A 25,534-nucleotide genomic window follows, 5' to 3' on the forward strand; every position below is an offset into this window, starting at 1 on the left:
CATGGGAATAAGGAGATGGCCAGAAATGACATTTACTGACCTGCAACCAAAGAGTCAGATGCTAAACCGACTAAGCCACCCAGCTGCCCCTAAATAGGTGTTTTCTTGAACATGGAATTCATATGGCAGATTTTCCATGGCTTCTGTAGGTAACTGGTTATTACTACAGAGAAAACTTAGCACACATTTCAAAGATATTTTATATTGTTCTGATCTACTTTCCCATTTCATGCATGTTGACTGTTCTCATATCATGTGTCTGTCCTTTCTCATATCATCCTTGAATTAATGTTGTTAGTTTCTGTGTCAAATTATTCTCAAAATGTATTCAGTTCAGCAGAGCACAGCTCTTTTTAGGGAGTGATGTCAGTAAGAAAGCACAGCATATTTACATGGATGAAATTAGATCTAAATAGATGTCAGATCATGGCTCAAGGGAGAAAATAGTCAGAAATAGGCAGCGGCAACCTAAGGGGTGTTGCTTAAGGAAGGATAGTTAGATTTGTCTTGATTACATAGTGAGATTGGGCATATATTTACATGTCACAATAAAAATGATTTCTTAAATTTTTCATTCACACAGCACTCGGTTATTTCAAGTCTTGTTAATATCATTGTGTAGACATTTCTTTATCTCCTTTGGTCTGACCTGGAGTCCTTTCAATGCCTTCAGTGACTCGGGGAGGCAAGGGGCAACTCAGTCTGGAGGCGGTAGTTCTTTAATTGATAGGAATCTGTACTGCGGGAGAAACACATCATGATAACCGAAGAATATATATTTTGATACATTTAAAAAAACAAGTGAATATAATTTGTTTTTTGGACAGCCACTTAAAAGCCGGAGGAATTCCAGAGAAATATGTGAAAGAATTCTTTTAGTTCACAGCTCTTTGCTGTACTTGTGACCTGCTTACATTCAGTAATTGTGTCCTGTTGTGAAAGTCAAAGGACTAAGGTCAAACCCGATTTGTTCTAAGAAGTAGTGGGAAGAAGGAGATGGCCAGAAATGACATTTACTTTCAAGTAATATAGGAACGTCTTGGTCATCAGTGCTTTGTTCCTGAGTGGATATGTCATCCTGCCCGTGCCCTGTTCTGTTGATGGTTGTTGAATAGACACAATTATAACTGTAGCAGTTTGGTGATGGGTTCCGTAATTCTAGAGAGCAGTGGGGTTACTTTTAGTTTCCTCTTCACATTTGGAGTTGTATGGGTAAGTAATTACCTAGGCATTCTTAGAACAAAGAACATACAGTGGCCCATTCAGTTATGTAGAATTGAACAGGGAATGAGGATCTACTCAAGCTAAACCAAATGCATAGTTTTCTTCACTCTTCTTGTTCATCTTCTGTTTATGGATTGAATTCTGACATTGCTCATGAAATATAGCTTCACAATAGTTTTATTTTAAATTTATTTTTAAAAGATTTTTTTAATGTTTATTTTTTTGAGAGAGAATGTGTGTGCATGAGTGGGGAAGGGGGTAGGAAGAGAGGGAGACACAGAATCCGAAGCAGGCTCCAGGCTTTGAGCTGTCAGCACAGAGTGGCAACATGGGGCTCAAACTCATGAGCCATGAGGTCATGACCTGAGCCAAAGTGGGACGCATAACCGACTGAGCCACCTAGGTGCTCCTTAAATTACTTGAGATTTTTCCAGGAAGACCCCATGACTCAAAAATCACACATATACAAATTGTCTAAATAACAGTAAAAATATAATCTGTAGAAGTTGTTAGCATTTGGGTCAAAGGGAGAGATACTTTGAGTATTAGCTTTAAATTGTAATTTTTAAGTTCTTACCCAAATTCTTTATATAGTGAGAATATATTAAGGAGAAACAGGGATTTGTCAGATGCAACATACAGGTTTTTCCTTTTAAAATTTTTAATGTTTTTTAATTTATTTTTGAGAGACAGAGAGAGACAGCACAAGCAGGGGAGGGTCAGAGAGAGAGGGAGATACAGAATCTGAAGCAGGCTCCAGGCTCTGAGCTAGCTGTCAGCACAAAGCCTGACGCAGGGTTCAAACCCACAAACCATGAGATCATGACCTGAGCCGAAGCCGAACACTTAAAACAACTGAGCCACCCAGGCGCCCCACAAAATACAGTTTTACTTATTGACTTAAAAATATGCTTTCATTCTGGAAGCTTGAAACTTGATTACCAGTTTTCATTTCGAGCATGACATAGTTTACATGGGGAGTGTTTTCTGCCCTAGGTTCTATCTCTGGATTGCATCCTATTACTTTAGTCCTTTTTATGTGAAGTGTAATAAAATATCAGCAAAGGCATTTCCTTTATGTGCACACTTACCTAATGCATTAAATATGTACTATCTGAATTAAATATGCCATACTTTTAAGTCAGTGAATTTGAGTTTTCTGTAAGCTATAGTCATTCATTCAGAGAGAGAGCATGAGTGGGGGAGGGACAGAGAGAGGGAGAGAGAGGGTCCTGAGCAGGCTCTGGGCTGTCAATGGAGAGCTTGACACAGGGCTCTAACTCATAAACTGTGAGATCATGAACTTAGCTGAAATCAGGAGTCAGACACTTAACTGAGTGAGCCACCCAGGTTCCCATTAAGTTAGTGAATTTTAAAGTGGTCACATTGGAGGAATATCTTTAGGAATTATTATTTGGGATCTCTGACTTGGATACTGATATTAGAGGAATGTTTTTTGAGAAACATCATTTGTATGTTAAAACTAGTTATGTGACATATTATGCTACATAGTTCATGGGTAATTTTATTCATTCAGTAACAATTTGTGGAATGACTATCATGTTCTGGGTACTGAATTATAGTAGTCTATAAAAAGATGCAATGTTTCTTTTCTCAAGGAGTTTACATTCTAGTGGGGACATGAGCCAACAAAAACATAAATGCACTTATTTATAAATGCACGCACACATGCATGTGCCCACAGATAATATACAAGGTGATGATAAGGGCTTTGGAGAAAAATAAAGGAGACAAAGCAGTGGAGACGGTTTGTGTTTGTGGACGGAGGGAGAGAGGGAAGAGTGGGAGATAGGGAGAGAGAGTGAGGGAGAGCTTGATCTGCAGAGAAAGGTAGTTCTGTTCCTGATTTATCAGGCATTAAGATTGTGTATCCTTGCTCTGTCTTGCTACTTTCCAATGCAGGACAATTAAGTTACTGTTTCTGACAGTATCTGGAAACAAATGCTACATTTGCTTTCCAGAATGTGACTCAGCAGGCAAAAGCTATGCCGTATGTTTGCATGACAATATTTTTTGCCTCCTTGCCCCTTTTATGACATTTTGGTAATTTAATGAGCTTTAGTTGTAAATAATTGATAAGACATGAGATGGCTTTGATACTGCGAATTAAGTGTCTCTCAGCCTGGTTTGGAGAGATGTGTGGTTTATGTCTGAGGACACAAACAAGGGGCTAATATTCTTGCTGGCTTTGTATGCCCTCAGTTACCACCTCGGAGGACGCTTATGACACTGCCTTTCGTGCTTCTAACTGGTCAAGGAGATAAAGGTATCCTGTGAGGGCTTCTCTTGCACCTGTTCCCCTCATGACCCGTATGTACCTTTGCAGCCTGGCTCTGGGAGCCGGATGGCTTTGCTAAGCAGTTTTGGTGAAAGAGGAAGTACATATCAGAGAGCTATTTTCTCTTCTGTTTCTGTGCCTCTTCTCCCTTGAGGGAGGCTCACTCTTTCCCCCAAACTTCAACTCCCTGCTGATTGCAGACAGCGCAGGGCCTTCTTCCAGCCTGCCCTCATTTAGCAGCCTGACTTGGTCTATAACCCACACGCTCAAGGAATGATGGGACTAGAATGCACTACTTTAAAAGATATAGGGCTTTTTTTTATATATATAGTTTATAATCAAGTTGGTTTCCATGTAACACCCAGTGCTCTTCCCCACAAGTGCCCCCTCCATGACCATCACCCCCTCTTCCCCTTCCTCCCTCCCTCTCAGCCCTAAAAAAAAGAAAAAGATTTATGAGAATGAGAAATTATATTTTTATTCTCATTCTCATTGTTAAAAAAGGGATAGTTTCTGCTATAAATCAAGAACAAATTCCAGAATAAAATGTCCATGAGTGGAATATTTAACATCTTCTGAATCTTAGCTAACACTAGGACCTCTTAATTCCTTTTTCATGGTGGACCTTATTTTCCTTTTTATATCTGGGATCTATAAAAAAATAATTCAACTGTATATAGTTAACCATACAGTATTGTGCACTTTGAAATATGTTGAGATGATAGGTCTCGTGTTAAATGTTCTTATAAACAACAATAGTAGCAAAGATAGTATAGAAGAACACAGGGATATTTTCATAGAGAATTCATATGTTTAGTATTTAAGTTGTGATAGTATCACAGATGTGTGCATATGTTCAAACTCATCAAGATGTTTACGCTAAATGTGTGCAATTTTAAATATATCAATTATACCTCAATAAGGCTTAAACATGCAAAAAAAAAAAAGATATAGGCCTTGAAGGCAAAAGATTAAAGATATTCACAGGAATTGGAGCCATTTGATTTCAGTAACAAAACAACAACAACAACAATAATAATTGAGATGTTCTGTACACTTTTTAGTTTTTTAATTTTTTTATTTAAAAAATTTTTTATATTTGTTTATTTCTGAGAGACAGAGCACAAGTGGGGGAGGGGCAGAGAGAGAAGGCAACACAGAATCCAAAGCAGGCGCTGTTAGGACAGAGCCCAACGTGGGCTCGAACTCACAAACTGTGTGATCATGACCTGAGCTGAAGCCGGACACTTAACCACCTGAGCCACCAAGGTGCCCCATGTACACTTAAACATTTTTTAAAAATTTTTATTTATTTTTGATAGAACATAGGGAGAGGAGGAGAAGGGAGAGAGGGGGACACAGAATCTGAAGCAGGCTCCAGGCTCTGAGCTGTCAGCACAGAGCTTGATGTGAGGCTTGGATCCACAGACCATGAGATCAGGACTCGAGATGAAGTCAATCGCCCAACTAACTGAGCCACCCAGGCGCCCCATGAAGTATTCTTTACACCTAAGGTTGAGTGAATTAAAACAGAGACAATAGAATTTAAAAAGTTAACACTGAAATATCCTCAGGGGTGGCTCAGTGGTTTAAGCATTCGACTTTGGTGCAGGTCATGAGTTCAAGCCCCTCATGCTCTGTGCTGACAGCTTAGGGTCTGGAACCTGTTTCTGATTCTTTGTCTCCCTCTCTTTCTGCCCCTCCCCTGCTCACACTATTTCAAAAATAAACAAACATTTAAAAAAATCCTCCAGTTATTTTCACAATGAAATTCAAGACTATTTTTCACTTGTCCCTGTTTTGTTTCTTCACTTAATGTGGACATAAGCAATATCTTTCAAGCAGAAAGAAAGGAAGGACGGAAAGGAAAGGAAGGAAAGAAAAGAAAGGCAAGGAAGCCAGGAAGGAAGGAAGAAAGAAGGAAGGAAGGAAAGAAAGAAAAAGAAGAAAGAGAAAGGAAGGAAGGAAGGAAGGAGGGAAGGAGGAAGGAAGGAAGGAAGGAAATCTTCTTCTCCTTTTTACTTCAAGATGCCTTTGTGGTTGTATTTTGGGTGGAGTGAAAAGTAAAAGCAGCAACATATTTTTGCTGTTTTCCTGCTCTAATCCTATTTACACGATTCTTTGTAGTATCAATATTGTTTTTAATTTGTGGTGATTCATACACATTTATTCAGATATATCATCTCAAAACATCCCTGTTTTCTCTTGGACAGCAACTTGAATAGACATATCATCACAGACTCAGCCCCAAGTAAATATATAATGTTACTTTCAACACTGGGTAGACATGTACTTCTTGATGTCGCTGTTGCTATGTAGACACTCCTGACAGTTTGCTATAGCACCTGCCGGGAGATCAGCTGCTCAGCCAGACACCCTCATAGGCACAGAGAAGACTGTGGCAAAAGCACAAATTCTACTGTGAAAAATGTGTAAACTGAAAACACAATTTTACTCTGAAATCACCTTTTAATCCTGGGCCCGCTTTTCAGTCACTTCAACTCAATTCCTTGAATGCTTATTGAGGGACTTGTATGTTGTTGGCAGTTTGGTGTGTACTGCCCATAATGAATGAGAGCCAGCCCGTGCCTTTAAGGAATTCACGGTCTGGTGAGAGCTCAGTACTACATTCGGGAAGAAGTGAGTATTGATTTAGGAAAGGCCAATCATAGTCTTTTTAAAAATTGGATCATAGAAAGCATCTCTTACCATTCTACTCTTTGAGGAAGGCTAGCAGTTTGCCTCATAGAAGGAAGGAATCTTTCTCTATCTCTGATTTTGAAGTGATAAGTCGGTTAGCCTGTATGAGTTAGTTGAACATTCTTTTCTTTCCACAAACTGGTTTGAATCTGCTATTGAATATCAACTGTCAGTAGAAATTATGTGCGAGTAATTTTTCTGTGAACCTAATACTTTTTAAAAAAAAATTTTAATGTCTTTATTTCATTTTGAGAGAGAGACAGAGAGCAAGCAAGGGAGGGGCAGACAGAAGACGACACAGAATCTGAAGTGGGCTCCAGGCTCTGAGCTGTCAGCACAGAGCCCGACATAGCGCTCAAACCCACAGACTGTGAGATCATGACCTGAGCCGAAGTTGGATGCTTAACCCAGGCGCCCCGAACCTAATAATTTTTTAGTGGATTCGTAGATGAAACCTCAATATCTGGGGTCAGGTATTACATTAACACAGCTGAACTTAATTTGGTTGAGGTCTTTAACTGCCCCATACAAATAAAGGCACTTGTCACTTACTGCCATGTATTATCTTCATTGGTGATCAGTCTCTTCTCTTGTTCAGGTCTTCTGTTCACTTTTCAGCCAGAATGGCCTCATGCATTCTTGTGCACCTTTTATATAGTGACATGTATATGGGAATCTGCATGCAGATGCTTATTCTTTTGCATTTGTGAAAGAAATAAATGGAGAAAAGACAAGTCATGCACTTTGGGTTGTTTAAGGAGAGCAATGGGGTGCTGCGTTGACCTCCACTCTGGCTAACTCAGCAGAGTTGGGGGTCCCCCACTTGTATTATTTTGGTGATTCTAGAAAGTCTGTTGTCTATACTTTGGGGAGGGGAAGAAAAGGTGTCTTACTAACTCAGCTTACCAACCTGAGTGAGCAGAACATGATCTTGGGGTCTGGGAGTCCCACAGTGTTGGCTCACATTTTCTCTACTGGAAGCACCTTGACTTCAAATCAGTCCACGGAGGGGGCTCCCGTTCTTGTAACAGGAATCTGAGCCTTGAAAACTGTGATTTTCAAAACAGAATTGGGTGATTGTGGGTATCTTTGACAATCTGCACGTTGCAGATTCTTCCTAGAAAATTCACACACTTGCCAACATGGAAAAATTTTGTCTGTGGAGTGATTTCTGTGATGTTAATTCGTTTTTTTTGATGTTCTCTTATTCTTCCCCATTTAAGCAGTCAGTGGTGCCTGTGTTTTTTCCCCAAAGGGGAGGTTTGTGACTTTCCAGAAAGCTTAAGCTTTGTACAAGGCACTTCCCTTTCTGACTTGTATTCCCTAAAGACTAAGCTCAGGGAAGTTGTTCTGCTTTAGTGTCTTAGAAGGGAGAGAGAGAGAGAGAGAGAGAGATTGTTTCTGATAGAAAAAGAAGATAACCGGGGATTTTTCAACTTAAAAGACATTCAGATGAAACAAATGGATGCCCCTGGGCCAAAAACCAAAAACCAAAAAACAAAAAAACAAAACCAAACCTTGACCCAAACCTCACACTTGATACAAAAAAAGAATTCCAAATGTATCATGGACAGAAATATACAACATAAAACCATAAAACTTTCAGAAAAAAATAGGAAAAACATCTTGAAGATCATAGACTTTTAAAATGACATTGAAACCATATCTTTTCATAAAAAGAAAACATTGATAAACTGGACCTCATCAAAATGAGAAACTTGTGTTCTATAAATTTCCATGTGAAGAAGGTGAAAACACATTCTAGAGGGGCAGAAAATATTGGCAGATCATATGTCCAACAAAGGACTAGCATCTAAAAATATATAAAGAATTCTCAAAGCTCACCAATAAAAAAAATGTAATTAAAAAAGGGACAAAATATGCAAACTGCTATTTCACGAAGAGGGAGTACAGATTGCAAGTAAGCTCATGAAAAAATGTGCAGCATCATTAGTCATTCCCGTAAATGAAGACCGCAAGGCGCAATCAATACACACAGTTTGGCCAAAACCAACAAAAATATTGATAGCCAAATGCTAGTGAGGATGCAGAGAAACTGAATCACCCATAAATGGTTTGCAAAGTGGTACAGATATTCTGGAAAACATTTTGACACTTGCTTTAAAAACTAAACATACACTACCATATGACGTACCAATTTTACCTCTGGGTGTTTATCCCAAAGAAATGAAAACTGTATTCATATATATTATACATATATATGTAGCACTATATATGTATATATGTGTATATGTATATATGTAACATAATTAGATGTAATATATAGTATTACATATTCACATAATATACAGATATATTTATTGTAAAGTAGCTTTTTTTTGCAACAGATCAGAACTGTAATCAGCCCAAATGTCCTTCAACTCCTGAATGATTGAACCATCAGTGGTATAACCATAATATAGAATATTACTCAGCAATTAAAAGCAGTGCCCTGTTAATGTAACAACTTGGATGAATCTTCAGACAATTATGCTGAGTGAAAAATATCAATCCAAGCATCTTACATACTATCTGACTCCATTTTTATAACATTTTTGAAATGATAAAAGCTTAGGAATGGTAGAGAGTGGCTGTCCAGAGTTAGGGAAGCAGGAGCAGGGAGAGAGGAGGTGCATGTAGTTATAGACAGAATATGAGGAATCTTTGTGGTATAGGACCTTCCCACTAAAGATGATTTGAAAACGGACACAAATGACAACATGGTATATAGAATTTAATAAAAGCAGAACTGGGTAAATATAATAAGATCAGGGGATGCATCAAAGCCAATTAAAAAAAAATTAATGTTTATTTTTGAGAGAGAGAGACAGAGCATGACCAGGGAAGGGGAGGCACAGAATCCAAAGCAGGCTCCAGGCTCCGAGCTGTCAGCATAGAGCCTGATATAGGACTCAAACTCACAAATGTTGAGATCATGACCTGAGCTGAAGTCGGATGCTTAACCAACAGAGCCACCCAGGTGCCCCTCAAAGCCAATATTCTTGATGAAAGACTTATGTATTTTTAAAAATATTGCTATTTTAAAAACAAAATGTTCAGAAATACTTTTCTGTATTATTTCTTTCAACTGCATGTGAATCTATGGTTATCTTAAAGTTTCTTTTACCCATCCCCTCACCCACATCCCCTCTGGTGATCACCATTTTGTTCTCTGCATTCAAGAGTTTGTTGTTTGTTTGTCTCTTTTTTCTTTGTTTGTTTTGTTTCTTAAAGTCCACATGAGTGAAATCATATGGTATTTGTCTTTGACTGACTTATTTCTCTTAGCATAAAACACTCTAGCTCCATCCACATTGTTAGAAATGGCAAGATTTCATTCTTTTTTAAGGTTGAGTAATATTCCAGTGTGTGTGTGTATGTGCGCATGCCACACTATTCATTCATCTATGGATGGATGATCTATGGGTTGCTTCAATATTTTAACTATCATAAATAATACTGCAATAAACACAGAGGTACACATATCATTTCAAATGATATTTTGGGGTTTTTTTTCATAAATACCAAGTAGTGGAATTACTGGATAATAAGATAATTTTATTTTTAACTTCTTGAGGCACCTTAATACTGTTTTCTACAGTTACCAAACCAGTTTGTATTTCCACCAACATTGCACAAGGGTTCCTTTTACTCCACATCCTTGCCAACACTTGTCATTTCTTGTCTTTTTTGGTTCTAGCCATTCTGGTAGAATGTGCAATGTTGGTGGAAAGCTGACCTTTTATAATGAATTTGGAAGCTTTTCTTCCTCTATTTTATTTGGAATAGTTTGAGAACAGGTATCAACTCTCCTTTAAATGTTTGGTAGAATTTATCTGTGAAAATCTGATCCTAGACTTTTGTTGGTTTGTGGTTTCTTTTTTTTTTTTTTTTTTTTTTTTACTTAGAGCAAGTGAGCAGGGGAGGGGCAGAGAGGGAGAGAAAGAATCTCAAGGAGGCTCCACACTGTCAGTCAGCATAGAGCCCAGTGTGGGGCTCGAACTCACAAACTATGAGATCATGACCTGAGCTGAAACTCAGAGTAGAATGCTTAACCGATTGAACTACCCAGGTGCCCTGGTTCAGAGTTTTTTGATTACTGATTCAATTTTGTTGCAGATACTTGGTCTGTTCAAAATTTCTGTTTCTTCCTGATTCAATTTTGGAGGGTTGTATGTTTTTAGGAATTTATCCATTTTTTTCTAGGTTGTCCAGTTTGTTGTCTTGTAGTTTTTTTTATAATATTTTCTTATAATCATTTGTATTTCTGTGGTGTTGGTTCAAAACAAATTTTGAAGACATTTTCAGAGACTGTGGAGGAGGTATTTTTACTGGGTTCCACTTTTAGGGTGACCAAGCATCTATTACCTGAGCTTTCTACTTCCTATTTCATCTTCGCTTATAAGGAGATGGCAAGATGTCAGAGGGGAATGTCTCTGGGACTTTTTTCACTTTGGCAAAATTTCATGCCTCTCAAGTGAATGGAAATCAGTAGCCATCAGACTGGAAGGGAGCATATGTGGATAGGAGATCTAACAAGTGAACCCATCATACCCCGTGTCTGAAATTACCACACTACTCTAGCAAGAATAATGAGCTCTTGAATTCCTCATTGGCTTAATGGACTCAAAGTTGAAAAGAATTGGGTTTTTTTAGTGTTCTTTATTTATTTTAGAGAGAGAGAGAGAGGCAGTGCCAACAGGGGAGGGTTAGAGAGAGAGGTAGACACAGAATGTGAAGCAGTCTTCAGGCTCTGAGCTAGCTGTCAGCACAGAGCCCGACACGGGGCTTGAACCCATGAACTGTGAGATCACGACCTGAGCTGAAGCCAGATGCTTAACCGACTGAACCACTCAGGCATCTCTTATAATAATTGTTTTAAAGATAATTTTTAAAAGTGAAATTGATAATAATAGATAGGTTATTTCAAACCAACATCCTCCTGAGAAAAAGTGAAAATGGTAAATCACCTCCTAAAGTCTTTTGAAGATAATGGAGGGCAAAGAAAAAAAAACAACAACAGTGAAAATGTACGGGGCTAGTGTCCCAAAATACAAGGAGACCAGAGAAGTGGGTTCAGCATTTGGAGCAACCTCTTCTCTCCAGGCAGTTTCAGTGGCTGAGGAGCTGGGAAGGGGAGCCGGGCTGTTGGAAGAACCAGAGTGGAAGAGGATGAAAGATGGTATAAGACTCTCCCCTCCCCAACCCCGTCCCCAAAGAGAGGCACTTTTGGAGGTATGGGTACAGCTTCCAGAACTATGTCCTTGAAGCAATGGTGAACCAGAAATAGAACAGCCCTCACAAGTATGCAGACTCAGCCTCAAATAGTATTAGTTGCTTTTTGGATTAAGGTGATGTGAGATTGCTGGTAACCCTAGATCATATTACCTGCCAGAAGCAAAAAAGTACATCTTTTGGGAGAAAATAACACATAGAACTCAAATGATCTCTATAATTTTACATAATGTCTGATGATCAAAATTAAACTAGCTCTTTTGTTTCAACCCTAACTGGTAAACTACAGTGAATTTCTGTTACTGACTACTCAGAGAGTTAGCAGCTCATACAAGTTAAGAGCTTAGCTCTCTACAAAACTACCCTTATCTCAGACTCTAGACACAAATTGGGGGTGGTTTCCTCACATCACCTGTGCTTCTAACTAACTGGCTAGATTTGAGGGTTCCCCTAAACTCCTTTAGATTCAGGAAATAAAGAAAATGCTATAATTATTGTTGGAGGATTTTTTACAATACCCGGAATTCATTGCCTTGCAGTTTTGAAGACTGGAGTGGGCACAGAATAAAATGAGCAGCAGGCAGTTTATTTGCGAATAAAATCAAAGTGATAGTAGGAAAGCTCTCTTTACGGAGAGGGGGCATTCAATAATGAATGCTTGTGTCTGTAGGCAAGGGTCTTTGTTTCATAAGGTTCTGGTTAGTCACTTCCCTTCCCCTGTGTTCCGTCTCAGGTTCTGTCCTTATTGGTTAGGTACCTCTGAATGCCTAGTCATTCCTTTTTGATTGGCTCATTTCCATTGTATGAGGGGTGGTCTATGGTCATACTGTTCATTGTGGGTCATATATTTTATGGGGTCCTGCTTATTTTTTGTTAGGTCTTTTGTCAAATTATTGAGGGAAACCTTAGGGGGATGGGTGGTGTCTATTACATTTTTAAGAGGAATCTTATCCAAGGGGGTTTGCTGTGGTCAGACACTCCCAGCATTGTTCTAAAATATGTGCTTTTTCCCACCCAGACACCTCAGGTCATAACCTTTCCCTCTGAGCCTATTTTATCTTGTCTTTCCCTATCATATTATGATTCCAGGCTTATTATAAAGCATACACATCATACCAGGCAGATAAAGAGATGCATGAGGTGAGGTCTGCGGGGGGGGGGAGTGGGTGCTGAATGCACGGCTCCTCTGTCCTCTCTCTGTGGATCATGATATTTGAAATAGATGCGTCCATTGTCCAGGAAATTCAGTTGGGCTTTGGTTCCAAAGTGTTTTGATTGGGGTTTTATTCTGTAGGAATGATTGATTAAATATTTGACTGCATGATTAAACTCATTCTCCAGCACCTGTCACTCCCACAGTGGTCAGGATGGATCCAACTTCCAGTGCGCAAGTCCTCTCGTTGGTCTTTCCAGCATGGCCATCCCCCACAATGAAACTGTCTGGGGGCCACTATGAGTGTACTCAGTAGCCTAAATTGAGTTGTAATCCGAGGGGCTCATGAATAATAAAGCCACTTCTTTCACTTGGGAAATTCCAGGGGTTTAGAGTCTTCCTCCTAGGAACAGGGACATAAGTCAGTCAAATTACTTGTTATATACAACACAGGCATATAAGATGGGAGTTGACCAAGGTACAAGAGCAAACACACACTATAGAAAAAGGCATACAGGTCATGGATACACAGATAACAGATTACAAATAGAATTTAAAATATTTAAAACAGGGCGCCTGGATGGCTCAGTCGGTTAAGCATACGACTTCAGCTCAGGTCATGTTCTCACAGTTCATGAGTTCAAGCCTTGTGTCAGGCTCTGTGCTGACAGCTCAGACCCTGGAGCCTGGTTTGGACTCTGTGTCTCCTTCTTTCTCTCTCCTCCTACCCCCCTCAAAAAATATTAAAAAATTAAAAAAATTTATGATTATGATCTAAGAGTTAAAAGAGAAGAAGACATTTGGTAGAGAACTTTATAAAAAGGGATTATATAGGCATTCTAAATTGAAAATTAAAATAACCGATATTAGAAACCCACAGATAGATTTAACATCAGCTTAGAAGTAGCTGAAAAGAGAATTAGCAAACTGGAAATCAGGTCAGAAGAATTCAGACTGAAACACTAATGGCTGAAAGACTGGGAAATATAGAATAGAGAATAAGAAATAGATGAGAAATAATGAATGTTCTCTCATACATGTAACTGGAGTCCCAAAAGAAATGGACAAAGAAGAGAGGGGTGGCAGGAGAAGGTGAGAGGGAGACAGAAGAACAGAGAGCTTACAGATACACAAACACACAGGACATAGGCAGTATTCGACACAACTTGCTTAAAGATTCTCCACAACCGAGTAGTTATATTAAGCCACAGGTTTTTTAAAAAATAGATTTTTAAGTTTATTTTATTTTGAGAGAGAGAGAGTATAAAGACTCTCAAACAGGCTCTGCACTGTCTGTGCAGAGGCTGATGCGGGCTCGAACTCCCGAACCGTGAGATCATGACCTGAGCTGAAACCAAGAGTTGCTGAGCCACCCAGGTGCCCCTTAGCCACAGGTTGAAGAAGGACTGTGAACCCTAAGTAAGACAGATTAAAAGGAAGAAAACTTAGGACCACAAAAGTAAAACTACTGAAAAGTAAACACAAAATGAAATACTTTTTTAAAATGTAGGAAAAAAGGTATAGTACCTTTAAAGTGACAACAATAAGATTTACAGCTCAGTTCATATAAGTTACACTCATAGTCATTGGATATAAACTGAAAAGTGCTGAAAGAAAATGACTAACCAGCCTGACAACCATTTTATCTAGTAAAATGGTGATTTTTTTTTAAAGACCGAGCAAAGGGAATTTATTATCAGCAGACCCACAGTAAAGGAAATATTATTAAATGGTGTTCTTTAAGTACAGGAAAATTATCTCAGAAATAATTTTGGAGATCCAGAAAAGGGGAAAAAAGAGCAGAAGGAAGGGAAATGTGAGGTAGACATGTAAAGACTACTGTTTAAGCAAAGTGATGATGATGGCAGCTATAAATGCATTGTCTGGGAAGTAGTAAATCCAAAATTTTCTTGGAGTAAAAATAATGCTGTGGAACAGTGTAAGATTCCATTAATTTTTAGGATTTTGGTCTATGAAAAATAATATTATGTCCACAGACATCTCTGATGAATGGAAAAAACCTGAATATAGAAGAGTTTCCGTGGGGTGCCTGGGTGGCTCAGTCAGTTGGGTGTCCAACTTTGGCTCAGGTCATGATCTCACAGTTCTTGAGTTTGAGCCCTGTGTTGGGCTCTTTCTCTCAAAATAAATAAACATAATAAAAAGTTTTTACAAAATGTGATTCAAGATAGAAAGATTGGATTTTCTCTCAATGACTTACTTTGATGTTTACTTTTATGTGTCCACTTGACCGGCCCACAGAGTGTGCTTATTCTGGGTGTTTCTGTCAGGGTTTTTTGGGGATGAGTTTCGTATTTAACTTGATAGACTTAATAAAGCAGAAAACTGCAAGATCAAGTCTTCTTGGGCCTTGAACTGATCACTCCTTGACTGAAACTATATAGTTGGCTCTTCTCGTTCTCAGCCTTTTGTACTTGGACTAGAACTGGGTCTCCAGCTACCAACTATAAATCTGTATAATTATATATTTATAATATCCTATTTATTTTAATACTAATGATTACTTTATCATATTTATCTATTATGCATATGTTATATATAAACATAATATATATAAAAATAAGTAAGCCCTATATATATTGGGAGTTATTTATATCCTATTGGTTCCCTTTCTCTGAAGAACCCTAATATAGTCATGGAAAACTCTAGACCTCTGATTTCATCTAGCTGGCTTTCTCTGAGGTTAAAATTTCCAATAATGTGGGCAGGATCTTTTAGAGCAGGCTTTGTATACTATGGTGTGTAGGTCAAATCCAGCCCACTGCTCAGGTGCCCCGGTGACTCAGTTGGTTGAGAGCCTGATTCTTGATTTTAGCTCAGGTCATGATCTCATGGTTTGTGAGTTTGAGCCCCACATGGAGCTCTGCACTGATAGTGCAGAGTCTGCTTGGGATTCTCTCTCTCTGTCCCTCTCCTCTCTCTCTCAAAATAAATAAAACTTAAAAAAAAATCCAGCCCATTGTCTGTTCTCCTAAATAAAGTTTTATTGGAGCATAGACATGCACATTTTTTGACATATTACCATACTGCTTTCAGAGTTAAGTAATATGAAAGAAACCGTATGGTCCATTTACCCCAAAGTATTTACAGTCTAGCCCTTTACAAAAAAGTTTGCCAGGCTCTGTTCTTGAATCCCTGTTTATGGTGGAAGTGAAAGCCTCAGATGGGCTGTCAGCCCCAGCCTTCCTGGAGACGGGGCAGTCCTGTGCAGAGAACTGAAGTTTGGACGCCAAAGTAGGTGGCCTCAGAAGTAGATCTTTGTGGGGCACCTGGGTGGCTCAGTCAGTTAAGTATCAATTCTTGATTCAGCTCAGGTCATGATCTCAAAGTTCATGGGTTTGAGCCCCACATCAGGTTCTGTGCCCATAGCACAGAGTCTGCTTTGGATTCTCTCTCTTCCTGTCTCTCTGCCTGTCCCCCACTCTCTCTGTTTCTCAAAATAAATAAATAAACTTAAAAAAAAAAAGAAGTAGGTTTTTGCAAGAGGGAGGAGGTAGTTAGGGCAAAACAGTATCTTTTTGATCTGTGTAATGAATTTATGCTTTTCAGAGCTTGACTTTTCTATAGGATCCTGCAGCAGATGCCAAAAAAGTCCTATGAATTTATATGTGAATGTTAAGATGGCAAAGATATAAAATGAAGAATCACTTTACTTGATACATAGAACTACTGGAAGTGAAAGGAGTCTGTAGATCATGGCTCAAAAGGAATGCCAGATCCACCCAATTGTACGTAGAAGAATCTGGAAAGGAGGTGGTCTGAATCAGAGCTTTATTTCCTTCTTGTGTTGTCCCAAGCAGTTTCATAATTTAGGACTTACTATACCTTTGCATATAAACAAGTCAGTACCATAGTACTATCGTCAGTTCAATCAACAGTTTTGAGTCTTTAATTCCATATGTGGAAACACTGAACGTGGCACCACCTTCCCCCTCCTCCTCCAAACCCTCAGAGCTACATTTGCTGTGCAGAGACTCCTCCATGAGGTCTGCGTGGGTTCTGTCTTTCCTGCCTTTCTCACCAACCCAATGACCATTAGCTTCATTTTCCATGTGAAGAAATGAAGCACGGAAAAGTTCAGTGACTTTGTATCTTTATACAAGTTCATACAAAGAGGAGACCTCTTCAGAAAGTTATTTGCAATCAAGCGTCAGAGTGATTTGTCGACTTCTCGGGACCTTGTCCTGGATGTGAGCTGTTAACTGTAACGTCACCGAGTAACAGCGCTCACGGGGAAAATGTAGTTTCCCTTATTATAGGATGAAGGGCTCTCTTTACCACGCTGAATCTTTTATTAATCATGTTTTATGATTCTATGCTAAAGTCCACTAATAGGAATTCTGTATCTTATAAAATCCTCATAAATAAATGCCAATATATGCTGAATTGTCATGTGGTGCAGAGCTTGCAAGGGCTGTGCTTCAATTACCGTGCTAATGCTGGTTTTTTTCTGGGCCTCAGATGGGCCCATCCTGGCTGTCAAAGTGCCTGCTTTCTACTGAGAAATAAGCAGTCTGACAATTGAGATTAGACTTAAATTGTATTTTATAGCTGAAAATATAAAAATAGCTGACTACTTTTCTTGCAGTGGACACTATGATAATCCTGATGAGAAGTGGAATTGATGACATAATAGGAAAAATTTGTACTTATTACAAGAATAACCTTACAGGGCCTCTCCAGGCAGTTTTATGTGATCGGCCTGAAATACGAGCTCCTTAATGAAGCATATTATACTGCGAGATAATTTGTTATGTAGGTAGAGCTTGCAGTCTACAGCCGGGAATTTTTCAGAGTATTGTCGAAGAAGGCACACACTGTTCGTTATTAGGTGCACATTTTTTAAATGTTTATGTATTTTTGAGAGAGAGAGAGAGAGAGAGCGCGCGAGCGAGCTAGCATGAGTGGGGGAGGGGCAGAGAGAGAGGGAGACACAGAATCTGAAGCAGGCTCCAGGTTCTGAGCTGGCAGCACAGAGCCTGATGTATGGCTCAAACCCACAAACTGTGAGATCATGACCTGAGTCAAAGTCAAGCACTTAACTAAGTGAGCACATATTTAAAAAATTCATAGTCATAGTCATGTTAAGTGAAATAAGTCAGGCAGAGGACAGATATCATATGTTTGCACTCATAGGTCTAATAGGAGAACAGGAGAAATCTAATGGAGGACCATGGGGAGGGGAAGGGGGAAAGAGGGTTGGGGAGAGAGGGACACAAAACCTGAGAGACTATTGAATACTGAAAATGAACCGAGGGTTGAGAGGAACGGGGAGGGGGAAGGGAGGAGGTGGTAATGGTGGGGGGCACTTGTGGGGAAGAGCACTGGGTGTTATATGGAAACCAATTTGAGAATAAACTGTTAAAAAAATTCATAGTGAAATTACAGTGTCTGAATTTTTAAAAATATTTTTATTTTTACTTTTTTAGTGAAAGACAGAGTATGAGCAGGGGAGGGGCGGAGAGAGAGGGAGACAGAATCTACAAAGCAGGCTTCAGGCACTGAGTGGTCAGCACAGAGCCTAATGTGGGTCTTGAACCTGTGATCCACAAGATCATGACCTGAGCCAAAGTTGGATGCTTAACTAACTGAGCCACCCAGGCCCCCCAAGTGACTTTGAGTTTTACTGATTTATGAGGTGGAAGATTCTTCAAAAAAAAATTCTCTTACAAGTCATACCAATGGCCAGTTAGCTTAACATATGTTTTCTTATTAGCTGTAACATTGTTTTGGTTCATTGCAAACATAGTCTTTCCGTGAACAGAGAGCTGCACAAGCACTTGGTAGATTATATCCACTTGACCTTCCCTTGCATTTTGGTGTCATTGACGCTGTTTTCATTGAAATCTTGTGTGATGCTGAGTTCATAGGTGCTGTTGCTATGGGTCTGTTCAATTTCTTAGTAAATCTTTCTTCTTAGTCTAACTGTTGACAAAAGCACTTGCTGTGAAGGATGGACATTTATCTGCATGGGTCTAAATATGGTCTCCAGTACCATTTGGTAAACTTGTGGTGGGTCTTTAAATTTGATATGTGAGGCACATGGCCAGGAAAAGTGATGATCCCTTCACAGAACAGGTGGGTTTCTCCAATGGACTGGTTTTTAAATAAGTTTACATACCGTTAGTGTCATTTATGATGGGCTGAGATTCTTATTACATCTAGGATCTTGATATTGTAAGGTTCCTTTTCAGTCTGAAATAGCCAGTGCATACTTGATTACACAACCAGTCGTATTCTGCACTTGCCAGGTAGTTATATTGGGGAGACTCTGTATAATAGCAAAGATTTCCCCAGTTGTCAGTGAAGAATTGTAAGGCATCAGATTTTCTACACTTGTTGATGAATCATTTAAAAAAAATAAGTAATGAAAGGCAAGAATCCCCTTCAGGAGACAAATATTCAGGAACTCAACCAGATAGGAAGGAAGGAGGATCCTTCTTTCCTTTTGACTTTATATTTGTGTTTTAATTGTTAATTTCCCTCCAAGTTAAAATATAACTAGATTTCTACTTATACAAGGAATAAAAGGTCATTATTAAATTCAGTTAAAAATGGAAAGGTAAATGAGTAAAACATTTGAAAGATACGTTATGTATAATGTATGCAATTCTACATAAACATTACTTGATGCTGTTTTTATCTTAGAGCCCACTTTAGTCCACATAACTTTTATTATGTAATTATTATGTGATTAACATTAGTATCTTGGTGTTCATTGTTCAGTAACGTTCTCCATGTTGTTACAGATACTACTTCTGCATACATACATATTTACATACATACATACATGCGATAGATTTATTATGATTTATTGTTGTACAGAAAATGAATATCATTTATACTCTTGTGTTTTACTTATCTTAACAATGCATCATAGAATCCCTTCTTTATTTTCTCTTGGTTTATTTTGTTCACTATTTAATCTCTTCAGACAACTCTTAAGGTTTTTTGTTTTTGTTTTTGTCATTTCTTCATTAATAATGAAGGGATTGCAGGCCTACATTTTTCAGAGTTTACCTGTGAATCATAGATTTGTTGTGAAGTACTCTTGTCCCCATTACATCCTAGATAAGGTGTAATTTCTCTTTCCTCTTTGACCCATGAATTATTTATAAGAGTTTCTGCATTTTCCATGTTGTTAGATTTTTAAAATCCTTTTAATATTTATTTCCAAATTTCATTGGTTATAATTAGAAAGTAGGCTTTACTTTTTAGAAAATCTGATAAAGGTTGTTTCTTTTTTTTTTTATGACCAAGTACAAGGTCTTTATTGAAGTTTCTGATTGATTTAAAAATCTGTGTATCTGTTTATATACACACATTACATCTATATTTTATCATTTGTTATTCTTAGGTATATACCCAGAGTTTCTGATTTAATTTGAGAATAGTCTGTGCATTGGAGTTTTTAAAGCTTTCAGATGACTCTATGATTCTAATATCAACCAAGGCCAAGAATCACTGCCCTAACAACATAATGATTCTAGTCTAGTGATTCTCAAAATGTGGACCCGTTCCATCAACATTACCTGGGAACTGATTAGAAAGACAAATTCTTTTCCTTATCCTAAATCTACTAAACCTGGAACTTGGGAGTAGAGGTGGTCCAGCAATCTGTATTTTAAAAAGTCTGCAAGATAATTCTAATACTAAAGATTGAGAGCCACTAATCTATACTAGTAGCTTGACAATGGGAATAGTTTTGGTTGTCACCACTCTGGGGGGGTGTTGTGGAGGAGACAAGTACTGCTGGCATTTGGTTGGTAGGGGCCAGGGCTATCAGCGAGCATCCTAAGTTCACTGGATAGCCACCCACAGCAAAGAAATATCTGGCCCAAAATTTCAGTAGTGCTGCTGTGTAGAAACTGATCTGGACCATGATTTCCACACGTTAGTTTCTTATTACCACCAATTGGAGAACTTTTAAAAATCCTTACTTCAGGGGCACCTGGGTGACTCAGTTAAGCGTCTGACTCTCGATCTCAGCTCAGGTCATGATCTCACAGTTTGTGAGAGCTTGGGATTCTGTCTCTCATTTTCTCTCCCTCTCCCCTGCTACTGTGCGTGTGCGTGCTCTCTCTTTCTGTCTCTTTCTGTCAAAATAAAAATAAATAAACTTAAAAAAGAATCAGACTCCAGATTTGGTTTAATTGGTCATTGATGAGGGCCGGGCATCATATTTTGAAAAGCTATCCACATTATTGTATATTTAGCCGTGATTAAAAATCACTGCTACAGCACTCTTTGTAGGTATACCTAAAATTCTTATAATAGATGGATCGAGGTGATTCTAAACCTACTGAACCATTTTAATAGAAAAAGACAGACAAGTAGTCATTATTGCCACCTGATGTGGTATAGTAGGAAGTATAAAACACTAGCCCTAGAAATCCAACTACCATTTTAGAAGGTACATGTTCACACTATGAAGGTATCATCAGCAAAATCCAGAATATAGAAACTCTAAGACAGATCTTACAGATTTTTGTCAGGAAATAATGCCACAGGAAAAAAAGAAGAAGGGAAAACTGCTATTTATAGAAATTTAAGATACTTACCAATTCGTGCATCTTATTTGGGTCTTGTTTTGAAAGAGCAACAGAAAAACAAAACATTTTTGAGAAAATGGAAATTTAACTGAGTGGCTATTTTATAAAAGCAAATTTTATATGGGTGTGTGTGTGTGTGTGTGTGTATACTATATCTACATATGTATGTGTGTAAATTTTGGGGAGAGTTGTATGTGAAGGGGAAACTAGAGGTTATAGTTAAAACAAGATTGGCCCTATATTGATTATTGTTGACACCATGTCCTGGGTATATTGGGATTTATAATATTCTCTCTATTTTTGTGTATATTTGAAAATATGCTGTCAAGACAGTATTTGAAAAACTCAAAACAGTAGATATTTCCACAGTGTAAGAAAGCATCAACAGTTCTTTGGATTTGGAACCACGAATGTTATCTGATAGCCTTGCCAAATTTGTTTTTTGGAGGGGTGCCTGAGTGGCTCATTTCATTAAGCATCTGACTTCCACTCAGGTAATGATTTCAGGGTCTGTGTGTTCGAGCCCTGTGTCCAGTTCTGTGCTGACAGCTCAGAGCCTGGAACCTTGTCTGGATTCTGTGTCTCCTTCTCTCTCTGCCCCTTCCCTTTCTGTTCCCCTTCCCTTTCCCTTACCCTTTTCTTTTCCCTTTCCCTTTCCTTTCCCTTCCTTTCCCCTTCGCCTTCCCCTTTCACTTCCCCTTCCCCTCCCCCCTTCCCCTTCCCCTCCCCCTCCTCCTCTCCCTTCCCTTCCCTCTCTCTCAAAAATAAACATTAAGAAAAAATGTGTTTCACTGGAGAGTTAGGTCTGGAAGCAAGTGGATGCACAGAGGTGATCCATAAGACATATAAGGGGGTGAGTAGGAGAGTATGGTCAACAGTATTATTATGTTTGAGACAGGACAAGGTTCTGTGTGTTTGAATGATGTCAGAGATCCAACAGAGACAGAGACACTGAGCCTGAGGGAAGAAACAGGGAGCATGTATAAGCGTTTGTTTCCTTAAAACCGTATCAATAGAACCCGAGTTGAATAATGTATATAAATTACTTAGTGTTACTTCTTTCATATTAACAAATTGTTATTATGAGAGCTTTGGAACTTGGATGTGTGTGATGTGCAGTCAAAGATAGTTCTCTCCTTGTGTGTGACTTTTTTGGTTGATGTTTATATTTTTGGTGAATTCTTTTATCTTTATAATCATTTTGAAGATTGTTATAATAAAATATTAAAATTAATGTGTTCTTACATTTCTTTACAGTGATATATCTAGAACAGAATTTAGAACTGCAAATAATTATATGCATGTGTTGAAATAATAAGATATTAAACTACATGTGAACTCCTAGCTGAATACTTTTATAGACCTAAGTTAAATACGGTGAATGTATTCACTGGAGGAGAGGAGGTGACGTGGGCTGGGGATAGAGAGAGGGAACAAATGGGAGTAGAGGAAGAAAATGATATGAGAATATATTTAAGCTAAATGTTTATTCAGGGCAAATTTACATTGATCACTTATTGTTACTTTGTTTATTTTTATTTCCAGCTATATTGTCTCATGCCAGAAAGTATGACTTCATCCAAAGGGTTTCCCTTTGCTTTTCACTTGTAATTGGCTTGAAAAAATACAGTGCAAGAATGACACTTGTTAAAATTGGGCTTTTTTTTTTCTTTCTTTAACCAGAACTGTTCACTATGAAGGTGGTGCTGTATCTGTCCATGCACGTTCCCTGTGGAGACTAGAGACACTAAGAGTTGCGTAAGTAGAACCTGTAACAGCTGAGTGCTCCAAGTGTCCAAAATCCCGTGGACTTGTGCTTTTATGGGAAACACTCATGCTAACTACAACAAACAAGCAAATGAAACACTGAGCAAGTGATGGAGAGTTTCTCTTCTTTCCCTTCTGCCTTCCCTTCCCTTTGGCCTAACTAAATTCACCAGGTGGAACGCAATACTTCTATACAGTCTGCTTTTGTTTTTAGCCTGATTTGTTTTGGGGACATCATGTCATCCCAGTCTGTGAATCTCCTGGCAAAAGGTGCTCTGAGGACAGGGTGATGTAAGTTTTGGAAACAGGACAAGTGGTTTGCGAGTCTTTTACACATTTCAGGTCTGATAGACTCTGGATTTAACCTTCTAAAGGAATATGTAAAACAGGAAACTTGAATGTGAACGAGAGTACAAGGGTATTACTGGGAGTCAGTGCCTTTATTTATAAACATCTTGATAGCCGAGTAAGAAATCTGGACTGTAATACAAAATCACTGTGTATTTGTTTGTTATAGAAACAAACATATGTATATGTATGTAGGTATATGTATGTATGTGTATGTATATGTAAATATATATATGTGTGTATATAGGTATATGTTCTTTTTTTCCCCTTCTAGTGACTTCAAAAAGTTATTCAGAGATTGACTTTTAGTTCCTTCATATAAATGCAATATTGATGATAAAGGTATCATTTTGAAATATTTTAAATAGAATTAGAATATTAGATTTTTTTTGATGATTGGAAGGTCCAGTTCTTTGCTTAAAAAGCACTAAGTTTTCAGTGTATTTGTTCCCTATTGTATTATATTTTTAGGAAATTATTAAGATTATAGCTTCCCTGAATGGGTGTAAAGAACTGTCTTAGTATAGAGCACCTGCCTTTGAAGATCTAATATTTTGAGATTAATGCTTATCTGATGATGATTAGGATAGTTTAGAGGTCTTGGGGTGTCTGGGAGGCTCAGTGGGTTATGTGTCTCACTCTTGGTTTCAGCTCAGGTTGTGATCTCACAGTTCATGAGTTCGAGCCCTGCATCGGGCTCCATGCTGGCTGTACAGAGCCTGCATGGGATTTTCTCTCTTTTCTCCTCTGTCTGCCCCCCAGCCCCCCATGTGTGCTCTCACTCTCTCTCTCAAAATAAATAAATAAACTTTAATAATAATAGTAATAAAAAAGATAGTTTAGTGGTCTTTAGTTATTTTTTGTTATATATTCCATACATTAATTTAAACAAAGTTTGAAAATGTATCCTTGAACATTGTCAGTTTTGACATACACATTTTTCAGTATCAGTTTAAATCAGTGCATAGAGTATAACTTACAGTGTATTATAAGTAGTGACATCTTAAAATGGGTATACCCATTTTTAAAGTATTTTGTTGATTCTAAATACTGCTGTGATTTAATACCCATTTTTGTTTATTGAAAATACTTGAACGTAGTCTTTCTTAACAGTAAAAATTATATATTCTCTTTTTCATTGACATCATTATTCTGTTCCTCTCTCATGACCATTTTTTTATCCCAGTCATACTATTTTATGATTAAAAGATTTATTTTAACTCACACTATCATGCCCCTCTGTAACAACTATAAATATGTATGTAAACTAAATAGACTTTTTTATATTTCTTTTTTAAAGTGTGTATTTATTTTTGAGAGAGAGAAAGCATGCAGGCAGTGGAGGGTAGAGATAGAGGGAGAGAGAATCCCAAGCAGGTTTTGCACCTTCAGTGCAAAACCTGATGTAGGGCTTGAACCCATTAACCAGGAGATCATGACCTGAGCCGAAATTAAGAGTCAGATGCTTAATCAACTGAACCACCCAGGTGCCCCTTATTTTTTACTTTTTTATAATAGTAACTCTATAATCTTAAAAAGTTCTTCTATATTAACCTTATTAATTATTAATTGAGAATATATTTCTTCTATATCAATACATACTTTATGTTCACCTGAATATTAAAACTTTTAATAAATATTGAAGTGGAATGTAAAATTTTATTGGAAATGCATCTCTTAATGAGATGGAAAAAGAAGTGGCATCCTCGTAAAACAAAGGGGGAAAGACTCCAAGCTTTCATGTGCTTTGTACACTATTCAGAGAATTTAGGGAAGTGCATTTTTTAAATTTTTGTTTTTTTAAAGAGCGTTTCTTTTATTTTTAAAAGAATTAATTATAAATGATATTTGTTTCACTGGCTAAAAATTTGTACAAAATGTTTAAGAAAACAATGGGCGTGTTTGCAGAGAGTCCTTTAACTTGAATTGTTCTGAATATTGTTTTCTTTTTTTTTATAGTTTATTGTCAAGTTGGTTTCCATGTAACACCAAGTGCTCATCCCAACAAGTGCCGTCCTCCATGCCCATCACCCCCTTTCCCCTCACCCCTTCCACCTCCCCCATCAACCCTCAGTTTGTTCTCAATATTTAAAAGTCTCATGTGGTTTGCCTCCCTGGGGAAAGGGATTTTAAATATGTGCATGTATTTCCTTTACCTTCTGTTTTACAAAAATGACAGCTTACTTAGAGAAGTGAAATAGAAATGAAGCTTAGGTAGGGGGTATTCCCGTTGGA

The 25,534-nt window shown here is 38.0% G+C and overlaps 1 protein-coding gene across 1 annotated transcript in view; it reads left to right on the forward strand.

The window, feature by feature from the left end:
- Nucleotides 1-25,534, forward strand: part of RYR2 (ryanodine receptor 2) — a 526,329-nt gene that overhangs the window by 123,871 nt on the left and 376,924 nt on the right. The window contains exon 11 of the mRNA XM_029919427.1: nt 22,868-22,942. Coding sequence (XP_029775287.1) covers nt 22,868-22,942 — 75 coding nt within the window. The remainder of the gene's footprint in view (nt 1-22,867; nt 22,943-25,534) is intronic.

The sequence above is a fragment of the Suricata suricatta genome, chromosome 2, assembly GCF_006229205.1.
Source record: "Suricata suricatta isolate VVHF042 chromosome 2, meerkat_22Aug2017_6uvM2_HiC, whole genome shotgun sequence".
Classification (NCBI taxonomy): domain Eukaryota; kingdom Metazoa; phylum Chordata; class Mammalia; order Carnivora; family Herpestidae; genus Suricata; species Suricata suricatta.